General features: G+C 42.2%; 1 protein-coding gene across 3 annotated transcripts; it reads right to left on the bottom strand.

The window, feature by feature from the left end:
* Positions 1 to 364: 364 nt before the first annotated feature.
* On the bottom strand, positions 365 to 10438 carry LOC115179737 (ELAV-like protein 1). 3 transcript variants are annotated; one of them, XM_029741441.1, is made up of 7 exons: positions 10333 to 10438; positions 9289 to 9493; positions 6939 to 7155; positions 6139 to 6242; positions 5046 to 5199; positions 4729 to 4954; positions 365 to 4630 (listed from the first exon to the last, which is right to left on the bottom strand). In XM_029741441.1, exons 2-7 carry the CDS (start codon positions 9322 to 9324, stop codon positions 4306 to 4308), a joined length of 1062 nt encoding a protein of 353 aa, XP_029597301.1. In that variant the 5' UTR covers positions 9325 to 9493; positions 10333 to 10438; the 3' UTR covers positions 365 to 4305. The 3 variants fall into 3 exon arrangements, with proteins under 3 accessions (XP_029597301.1, XP_029597302.1, XP_029597303.1); XM_029741442.1 differs by having other exon boundaries at positions 6972 to 7155; positions 10333 to 10437; XM_029741443.1 differs by lacking the exon at positions 6139 to 6242 and having other exon boundaries at positions 6972 to 7155; positions 10333 to 10437.
* Positions 10439 to 10864: the final 426 nt, after the last annotated feature.

Raw genomic sequence — 10864 nt, 5'->3', positions numbered from 1 at the left:
ACCATGAAAGTGCTGAAATTGACAGAACTTTATACTGAAAATGTGTTTAAATATAGTCAGTGACAAGGGGTAAAACCTCTCATCGTTACCTCTGTCAACCTAATTCTAACAAATACAGAATGGTTAAGTGATATTTCAATGTCTTATTGGTAGATTTAACTGTAATGTACATCTTGGACCACCTAGGAGCTAGAAGAAACGTCTCAAAATGTTTTTATATACAAATGAAAATGACTTTGGTGTACATGCAAGATACTTGTCTTGTACATTGTTATTTTCTAATCAAATTTGAAATGTAATGATTTGAGCATAACTTTTTTCCCCGCCTCACAGTACACACAATAAGCCAAAAGGACGATTCTGCTGAGCTTTATAAAGCTTACAGATATTTTATTCAAAGTAATTGTGTGTTAGACAGGTTCTGAACAGGCCTTCATTCAAAACCAAACGGGAAATCAAAATGAATCCATTAAAAAAGTCAAAAGGAACACACTCCAACACGAAGAATTTACAAACATGTAAAACTACATACAAGTCAAATAAATTACGTCTTTGTGCCTCCACTGCTGTTGCCACGTTCTTCCATCTCTCCCACATAAATTAGGGCTAAAAACAGAGGTTAACCATAATCTAGTTATTCCAGTAACCTCACTAGCATTTCAACATAGTAGCACTCTGAGTAGCTAGCAAAGCAAGAGCTGATTAGTAGAACTCAATAGAAAAATATCAAAAGGATGAAAACAAAGAGTCAAGCAAGTGAGCCACTCCCCCTCTAGTGCCGTTTCTGGTTCAGAATAACCACTCTCTCTAGTGCCGTTTCTGGTTCAGAATAACCACTCTCTCTAGTGCCGTTTCTGGTCCAGAATAACCACTCTCTCTAGTGCCGTTTCTGGTCCAGAATAACCACTCTCTCTAGTGCCGTTTCTGGTTCAGAATAACCACTCTCTCTAGTGCCGTTTCTGGTTCAGAATAACCACTCTCTCTAGTGCCGTTTCTGGTCCAGAATAACCACTCTCTCTAGTGACGTTTCTGGTCCAGAATAACCACTCTCTCTAGTGCCGTTTCTGGTTCAGAATAACCACTCTCTCTAGTGCCGTTTCTGGTCCAGAATAACCACTCTCTCTAGTGCCGTTTCTGGTCCAGAATAACCACTCTCTCTAGTGCCGTTTCTGGTCCAGAATAACCACTCTCTCTAGTGCCGTTTCTGGTCCAGAATAACCACTCTCTCTAGTGACGTTTCTGGTTCAGAATAACCACTCTCTCTAGTGCCGTTTCTGGTTCAGAATAACCACTCTCTCTAGTGCCGTTTCTGGTCCAGAATAACCACTCTCTCTAGTGCCGTTTCTGGTCCAGAATAACCACTCTCTCTAGTGCCGTTTCTGGTTCAGAATAACCACTCTCTCTAGTGCCGTTTCTGGTTCAGAATAACCACTCTCTCTAGTGCCGTTTCTGGTCCAGAATAACCACTCTCTCTAGTGACGTTTCTGGTCCAGAATAACCACTCTCTCTAGTGCCGTTTCTGGTTCAGAATAACCACTCTCTCTAGTGCCGTTTCTGGTTCAGAATAACCACTCTCTCTAGTGCCGTTTCTGGTCCAGAATAACCACTCTCTCTAGTGCCGTTTCTGGTCCAGAATAACCACTCTCTCTAGTGCCGTTTCTGGTCCAGAATAACCACTCTCTCTAGTGACGTTTCTGGTTCAGAATAACCACTCTCTCTAGTGCCGTTTCTGGTCCAGAATAACCACTCTCTCTAGTGACGTTTCTGGTTCAGAATAACCACTCTCTCTAGTGCCGTTTCTGGTTCAGCCTTTTTTTTTAAAGACCCACCACATATTGCATGCACTCTGTTCAGGACTGTTCCGTGAGAAATGTCAATGTTCTTCTCCTTAAAAAAAAAAATTGTGACTAACTTGAGGCCTACAGAGTGGATATTCCTGTGACAGGAGCGGTATTTTTTGTCCACGTGTGGAAACTAGTAAGGCTTTACAGATCTGAAGACAGATCACAACACATTTAGAAGAGAGAGAATTATCAAGTCTGGTTTCTCGGCTGTTCCCAGAACCCAGATGAAGCCTACTCCTGGACATCATGCTCAATGGAGAATCTCTATTGAAAGTCCAGGAGACAAGCCCCTCATTTTCTAAAAGAAGTGTCACCCATTATGGTGAAGGTTAGGACTGTGTAAGGGTAAACTGCTCCTATATCTGCTGCAGCAGGAAACTTCTAACTAAAACCAGTTCTCTGATCCTGTGTTGTGGTGCTGCTGTAGTCAGTTATTTACTCTCCAACAGACTACAGTAATACACTCTCAAACCTACATAGAAAAGGCCTTGGTGATGAAAAGTGCACAAACAAGATATGTTAAAAACAGATGTAGGAATATTCGCTTGATGTAAAACCAACCGCCAGTCTTCTTCCTGAAACGTCAGTTGAATATGCCTGGGTTTAGCTTTTCTTTAACCCATGTTTTTCGGTTATTGCACATTTTCTAAAATGGCAGACAGTTTCTCAGGATGACTGTGTTTGTTGGCTGCAAGGCAGATCAAAGGTCCATAAGTGACAAACTGCCTCCTGCAGTACCTGTATTAGAACAGACTCCTTATGGGTTCATCAGTAACCCCTAGAACCTATTAACATGAAACAAGACTTTCAGTACCTCAACTGGAGGACTCCCATCTTTGAAACCCTGAAAGGCCTCGGCCTCATGGTTCACACACAAGTTGGAATGAAAATAAGGCCAACGTCCGAGGCGCTTTACACTGGAGATGGCATCCTCTTGCCCTTCAGACCATCTTAGAGAGTCTAGCTAAACCTTATGATGTTGACCATTTAAACGTCCTGTAATATCTCAATGGGAGTGGGGTGAGTAGTGTCATACTGTAGTATCATCATATTAGCAGTCTGGTGTCTGTAGCTTCCCTCAGCTTCTACAATCAAAACAGAAAACCCCAAAGAAAATCCACAAACCAAAACCTGAAGAAATAAAAGAAACAAAACCAAAACGTTGAGTCAAATCTAAATAAAATTTAATGATTGCATGTTCAAAGTAAAACAATCAAAACAAAGGACCAAAAACAAAACCAAAGCAACAAAAATCTATACCAACAAAAATCACAAAGGCCGTAAATTCTTCTTTAGGTCGAGATGAGCAGTAAAAAAACAACTCTACTCTCTGATCAGTAGTCTACGCTTCGACGAAAAAAGAAAGTCTCTCGGAAAGAAAATTCAAGAATAACAAAGATACTAAAGAGAAAACTTTTTTTTTTTTTTTTTTTACAAAAACAGCAAACTGGATGAGAAAGAGCAGTGTTGCTCCACTCGGTGTTAGATTCAGCCTTAGTACCGGTTGTTCAGATGTCCAAACTATTACTGGCAAGGGGAAGAGAGTCATAACGGTAAGCATCTTCCCTATTCACAAAGCTTCTCAGAGGACTGAATGCTGATCTAGGATCAGCTCCTCTCTGTCCATATAAATCGTACTTATTAATGATCGACAAGGCCAAACTGACCCTAGATCAGCATGTGAATACAGGCCCTGGGATCATATCCTTCCATTTCTTTGGTCCTTCTTAAAACATGTTCCTACTTTAAAATCTCCAGACCTTTTTTTACATGGCCTCGCAGAGAGTCAACTTTTAAAAGACTCCCAAAAACGGGACACACACGCTGCTATGAAATGGTACCATCCGGTACATAACGTGCGGTGTATAAAACTGAATCCGCAAGGTGAGAGAAGACCAATGTATGGGTTACGTCAAAACAGCTGACTATCGCTCTGATATTACATAATAAGGATTTAAAAAGTGCTTTTCTTTTAGAATGGCTGGAGACAGTGGATGGCTTGACAGGGTGGTTAACTTAAGGCATCTATTTCTACACTGGAACCAGCGTCTAAGACAGGATGCTTCCTCCGACAGTGGGAGACTAGACGTATGACTGTAGCGCATCCTTCTCCAAGTCCCTACCGTGGTCCTACCATTCATATGGCACATAGTGACACTAGTTTAGTCTCACAGGAAAAACTATCTCGTCTTGAATTGTCAAATTGGTCACCATATCAGGATAAACATTGAGAACTGCGTTTGGAACATCCCAAAGCATGAGTAAAAAAAAAACAAGAGAAATATCAAACTCAGCCTAGACTCTCTGTTAGACTAGTACAAAGATGCAGAGTGAGAATGGGCTTAGTGAGATAACGCTAAAAACAAGTTTGTTTTGTCAAACTGAGGCCATTTACCCTCCATATTAGAAGCCTGGTGTGAGGTTTCTCTCCTCCCTCTATCACCCCCCCTCCCCTCCCTCTCTACTTGTGGCCTTTGCTGGTCTTGAACGACACCTGTAGGATCTTGTCCCCGAGGCGGTAACCGTTGAGGCTGCCGATCGCCATGGCGGCCTCCTCGTAGTTCGTCATGGTAACAAAGCCGAAGCCTTTGCACTTGTTGGTGTTGAAGTCGCGGATGACCTTGACGTTGGTGACGGCGCCGAAGGGCCCAAACATCTGCCACAGGATGCCCTCGTCGGCATCCTGGCCCAGGTTGTAGATGAAGATGCACCAGCCAGAGTTGGCGTTCCCCGGCACACTCACCCCAGACATACCGCTCATATGGTCCACAGACATCGGAGAAAACCTGGGGGAGGACAGAGGGGGCTAGGGTTAGCACTGTCTCTCTTCACACTCATTTTAGAGAACCTGAGAGGGGACAATGCTTCAGTGTGTGTGTGTTACCTGAATCTCTGAGCCTGGTGGTGAACTGGCCCTCCAAAGCGTCGTCCCTGGTTGTGGTAGAGCTGAGATATGAGCTGAGTGTTCTTGGCCTGGTTGGGGCTGGCAGCAAACTTCACTGTGATTGGCTCAGCGGATCCAGGGGGTTTCTGTCCGTTCAGGTCTTTAATGGCGTCCTCGGCCTCCGCTCGCTTGTCAAACCGGATGAACGCCACCCCCCGAGACAGGCCTGGGAACAGAAACGAACAGGACAGGTTCAGCTGAGAGACAGACGAACACAGCGAGGCCTGGTTCTAGAGTGTGGGTCTGTGTGGTCCTACCCGAGGCCTGGTCGACCAGCACACGGGAGTTGATGATGCGTCCGTAGCGAGCGAACATGTCCTCCACGTCTTTCTGGGTCATGGTCTTGGGCAGGCCACTGATGTACAGGTTGGCGTCTTTAATGGTGTCAGAGCTCGGCCGCGCATATGAAACCTAACACCAGAGGTCAGCACAGAGCACATTAAACACCACTGACAATATCCTCAGTACTACACACTGATTACACACAACCCTGAATTACATCTAGCCAGAAATTAGAAATTACTTTTAAATAAAAGTGGATGTTGGAAGGTTGTTTTTATTATGTTTTAATATTTTTATGCAATCTTTGCAAATTAATGTTTTGTAATTGCCTTATGTTTTGAATTTACAAAAACATGAGTTTACTTTTATAAAGCCTTCATGAGTAATGTCTCCAAAACTAGAAAATTAAAAAGTGAAAAGGTTCCTTGACTGACCATTGTGGCTTTTACATAGAAAAACCATTCCCTTAGTAAGCTGTGGTGGGCAATATCGAAGTAGGAGTTTCCAAGTCTCAAAATTACATAAACTACTATTATAGTACCAAAATCAACATAGGGAAAAATATTAAGGAGTGATTTTTTTTCCCTCTCGTACCAAACCAAATAAAAAGTTCCAAACTTAAAATGATACATTAACGTGTAAAAATGTCAACCTGAAGTAGTGGTGCTGAATAAAGAAATGAAAATAAAGTTTAGTCCTCAATAAAGATGAAAATACGGTTGCACTTCTCTACTCCATCCGTCAGAAGCGGGGCCAGTGACCTATCAGATGCTGTCTTGTCCTGTCTAATATAGACCCATACTAACGTCAATTCCCAAATCCAATCCTAAATTACTGGCACTACATGCCCATCTGAAACGATTGGGTTGGTATTAGCAAAGGGCAAAGAAAGGCTAACATAACAGCATATTGCTAACACCCACGCAATCCTTTCAGATCCATAGGAGGGCCTAGGAGGAAGCGTCTAGGGCTGGATTTGACGGTCAGCCTCAGTAGAGAAGGGCTAGTTTAATGACATGACATGGTTGGGTTGACACAGTACTGTAGGAACACCTTATTGCACGTTACCTTGATAGTTTTAGACTGTAGCCTTAGTCCATTCAGAGTATTGATAGCTCTTTCTGCATCGCTAGGGGTAAGATAGTTAACAAATCCGTACCCTAAACTGTGGCCTAGAGAAAAAAAAAAAGGAAAACAATAAAATAAAATAAAAAAACGTTGTATAGTTTCAAATAAATCGGCACACTGGTGAAATAAATGATTAAACAAAACAAATCTACACAATGCATGCTAGTCGTAAAACAAGTAACAAAGAAATAGGCTTCAAACCAAACTGGACTGTTTTCCTGGAATAAGGAAAGCCGAGCCCATCACGGACAGATCGAGAGCATGGGTAAATATCTACACCAACAGCCTTATACAAAACAACTATTTGGGATACCTCGATTATCAAGTTTAGGAGGACAAATGTTCAAATTGCAGCGAGACATAGTCCTAGTCCTAAACAGAACATATGACATGAAGCTGTTTGCATAGACACTACAAACATCTCACCGCAAAGTTACTAGTGAGAATGTCAAAGATGTCTGTCTCATCAGCAGTTCTCATACACCTACAAGAGGCAGACAGGGCAGTATACCAGTTACTCTACACACTGACTGGTTGGCTTGAACAAACATGTTATGGAGGTGCCCTTCATAATATTTCAACAATTATGGGGGTCCCCACGGTTTGTTAAAAGGTACCCGAGTCGTGTTCAGTAGGACGCAACATAGCAAAATGTTCAAACACGCCCCTGTAAAATGTGAGCCCTAAACGCAGACCAACTCCTCCATCCATTCTACTCCAAGGTCAAAGGTCACACACACCTGTAGTGCATTGTGGGACAAGGTGTTCCGTACCTGCCACTTTGTCCCGTATGAGCTTGGCGGACTCCACCTCGCCAATGCTGCTGAAGAGGCTGCGTAGCTCGTCCTGGCTCATGCTCTGGGGAAGGTAGTTGACTATCAGGTTGGTCTTGGCATCCGTCACCTCATCTCCTCCTCCCATGTGATCCTCGTAGCCGTTGGACATGTCATACACCTCCTGGGGAGGGAGGGGAGAGAGAGGGGGCACAGTTAAGGAAGAGAAAAACAGGCATTCGGAAGTAAACCAGCATGGCTGAAACGTCAACGGGATGCAGACTTTAAATCATTAAAGGAAAACAATAATAGTCGTACAATTCTACATGTAACATTGTAAACATAGCATCCTAATCTACAGAGCCTAATTACGCCCCAGATTTAGGAGCACCATGGTGGATGGCAGCAGCGACTGTAGCTCCTCTTACCCACAAGTTAATCACCGGCAGTACTTTCATAGCAGGACTCAACTCTCAGCTACTCTACATAATCATGGACCACACATCATTTTTTTAAAACACACCTATACCCAGCCAGCCCCGACACCGCTCTGGGACAACAGGTTGAGATCCAGAGACAGAAAAAGTCACAGAACATTGGGATGATTCTGTTGTGTAGAATGAAGAAACTCCCCGTCAGTCCCAACACGTCATTTATTTCTGCAGCGTTGTAAATCACTTCATCCCACTGACCAAGCCTGGTCGTTGTGGTCTGACAAGAGTTCCAAACCAGGGGTAACCAAACATTCCTTCCGGAGAAGCTTTGATTAGTAGAATCAGCAATCATGGATGTTAGAACGGGTCTTGAGAGCAAACGCCTGCTTACCCAGCAAGGGTCACGTTAACGCAGAATTCTGCATTTTTCACGCAGAAAATAAAAAATGTATATCTTGCTGCGTTTTGTAAAAGCAAATGTAAAATACTTATTGTAATTCCTGCTCGGTATGAGCCCATTTGTTTTGCTTCCGTTGCACCTCCACTCAGATGAGAATCCGCGGACGGGCATTATAATCAGCAGACAGCACTGACTGATGTGTAGCTACTTCTCTCCGTTACTTTTCTTGGTGTAGGCTAATTTTCTCCGGTAAAACGCAACCGTTTTATGGTAAAATGCTAAATTAAATTGAAGCAAAACATTAGGAAATGTTGCTGGCTACATTCTTTCTATGATAAACATTAGAAATATGATGGTCAGGTAACTTCTTTTTTTTTACATGAAATACCATATGTAAGAAAATGTACCTGTGTGACTGTTAGCCAAACAGGCCTGCACTTCTGTTGTCATCTGATGAAAATGAAGCTATTTTCTGCAGAATGTGTTGCACTGTGTTTTCTGTGAAGCAAAACTATAGTTGCACCCCCCCCCCCCCCATCACTCTATTGAAGCAACAACAAAAAACAACTTTCAATATAAAACTCAGGTGAAATAGTTTAAAACAGATTTTCTGGTTTTGAAAATCCAGATTGAACTCTAACGCGACCCCTGCCCAGTAGGAAGAGGGTTAGCTAGCTGCTACCACCTATCTGAACATTGCATCCCCTTGAACAGGCCTCAGTGCTGTGTTCTGACAGCCCCTCTGAATGAATGGAGCTCTATCTGATTGTGTATTCTGTGGGGTAAGACAGTTAGCCATCCAGCAGGCCCTTGGATGAATGAAACTCCTGTATTTCACTAGTAAACATGATGACCAATACTGATGGGTCTGACTACGAGGATCATTTCTATGCCTTTTCTCTACTTGCGAGATCTAATACATCTTTATACCAGTATGTAGATACTCAAACACTTCCTCTTCTGATGCTTGTGTATAGAGTGATATTGAAACCCCAGTGTTTAAATCAAATCAAATCTTATTGGTCACATACACATGGTTAGCAGATGTTCATTCGAGTGTAATGAAATGCTTGTGCTTCTAGTTCTGACCATGCAGTAATATCTAACAAGTAAATTAACAATTTCACAACAACTACCTTATACACACAAGTGTAAAGGAAAGAATAAGAATATGTACATATAAATATGGATGAGCGATGGCCGAACAGCATAGGCAAGATGCAGTAGATGGTATAGGGTACAGTATATACATATGAGATGAGTAATGTAGGGTATGTCAACATTATATAAAGTGGCATTGTTAAGTGACTAGTGATACATTTACTACATATTTTTTTTATTATCAATACATTCAAAAACCATGGGCCAAAGCATAACATATTAATGCAATCTGATTAAATAGCTAGCTAGATTACAGTTGTTACAATATAAATTACTTTAGGACTGATCTAGATCCTCCCCCAATGGGAAAAGTCATACTCACTTTTAGGTATCTGATGTGGCCTCTTCGAACAGCCATGAAGACCCCTCACTGCTCTCAAAGCTGGAGGAGGTATCACAAACAAAATAATGTATATGGGACAAACAAAAAAAGAATAGGGGTGAAGAGGAGGTAGGGTTTGTTTTCAAACAAAATGAATAATGAGCTAAACAAAAACGGTAAATTGGGTCTCCCCCTTCTGACGCACCTGTGAAGAAGAGCAGAGCATTATTATGTTAGCCCCTGAGTTGCTAACTAGCCTAGGACCACTGAGCTAGTACGACTATTATCTTGATTACTTATGATTTGTGGAATGTTTAGTTAGCAACCAGACTGTACACAGACAGTAGCTAGCTAGCAAGTTGGCGAACTAACGTATTAGCCAACTTTAGCTAACTACTGTAGCTAGATTTGGCCTGTTTGTGGCTAAAGTTAGCACATCGAGCACTACTGTAGACAAATAAGAGCAAAACATTAGAACCGTACCGTTAGTTACTAGTTTGTGTGAGCTAGCTAACGTTAATACCTAGCGAGCTATAGAAATATCTACTAGCAGCTATTTACGCCAGGGGGCGTGAACACGTTGGTTGCTTACTAGCTGCCTAGTTAATAACTAGCTAGCAGCAGCAGCTACTACTACTTTCCTAACTGCAAAAGGAAGAAAATAATATTTGCTAAGGCAAAGCAAATGGACATTGCCCTGCTAATTCGCGAACAGATTGCTACAGGAAATCGTTAGCTAACTAGGCCATATGCCCACCGTTCCCTTATTTTCGCGAGCTTATGTTGAAAGCAGTCCCTCTCTCGCACCTAAAACCCCGACACCCTGCTCAGGGCCTTGTTAGCTACAGTTAGCCACCTAGCTAGATTAGCCAAGCTGGCAAAAAAAAATTGCTCAAATATCATTCTGTGGTTTGCTAGCTGGCACTGGTGGGGCCTCCAAACCCGCATGGCTGGCATTCGGCTTTGTTGTAGCAGAGCGAAATTGTAAATTAACAACTGGATTACTACAATATAGCTAGTTCGACAACCATATAGCTAACTTACCAGCTTTTTGTCGTTGGTGCTTTCGCTGTTCTTTCGTTCCGTTGTTTTAGCTAGCTAACGTTAGCTGACAGCTCCTCGCAGGCACCAAAACCAAGGGAGGGCCGCTGACGAAAGCAGTTCCACGCCCACCTCTGCAGATGATTTGTTACTGCCCTTGTCAATTAGATGTGGCTACATACCAGGGTGATTCTGCAGCTACGGGCACTTCTATGTCCTCGGAGGCAATTTTGGGGATTTTATTTAAACATATATGTTTTTATTCTTTATATGTTAAGTTCACAGTACAATCACCCCGGATATTTTGAACACCTCTCTATCAAGTATTTTAGATACTTTTCAGATGCATTTTATACCTCAATTTCACTGTTATGTCCTTGTCCCTGAGCTAGACTTTTGAGCTTCTACTATGTTTTTCTATGAGAAAACATTAATAATTACACATTATATCATGTTATCTACTAGAGAAAGTGTCAATTAAATACAACTTATATCAATATTTGTGATTATGCCGTTTATATTGTTTTTTATACAA

Source organism: Salmo trutta, chromosome 39 (genome assembly GCF_901001165.1).
Source record: "Salmo trutta chromosome 39, fSalTru1.1, whole genome shotgun sequence".
NCBI lineage: Eukaryota > Metazoa > Chordata > Actinopteri > Salmoniformes > Salmonidae > Salmo > Salmo trutta.
The sequence above is the reverse complement of the archived record's forward strand: the minus strand, read 5'-3'. Positions and strand labels throughout refer to the sequence as shown.

Bases quoted from the DNA above. Each gene is read 5' to 3' on its own strand.
- LOC115179737 (XM_029741441.1), bottom strand. From the start codon at position 9,324: ATGGCTGTTCGAAGAGGCCACATCAGATACCTAAAA. The intron at 6,243-6,938 runs GTGTGTGTGACC...TTTTTTCTCTAG, and splicing joins TGTCCCACAATGCACTACAG to GCCACAGTTTAGGGTACGGA. The intron at 5,200-6,138 runs GTAACGTGCAAT...CTCTGGTGTTAG, and splicing joins TACAGTCTAAAACTATCAAG to GTTTCATATGCGCGGCCGAG.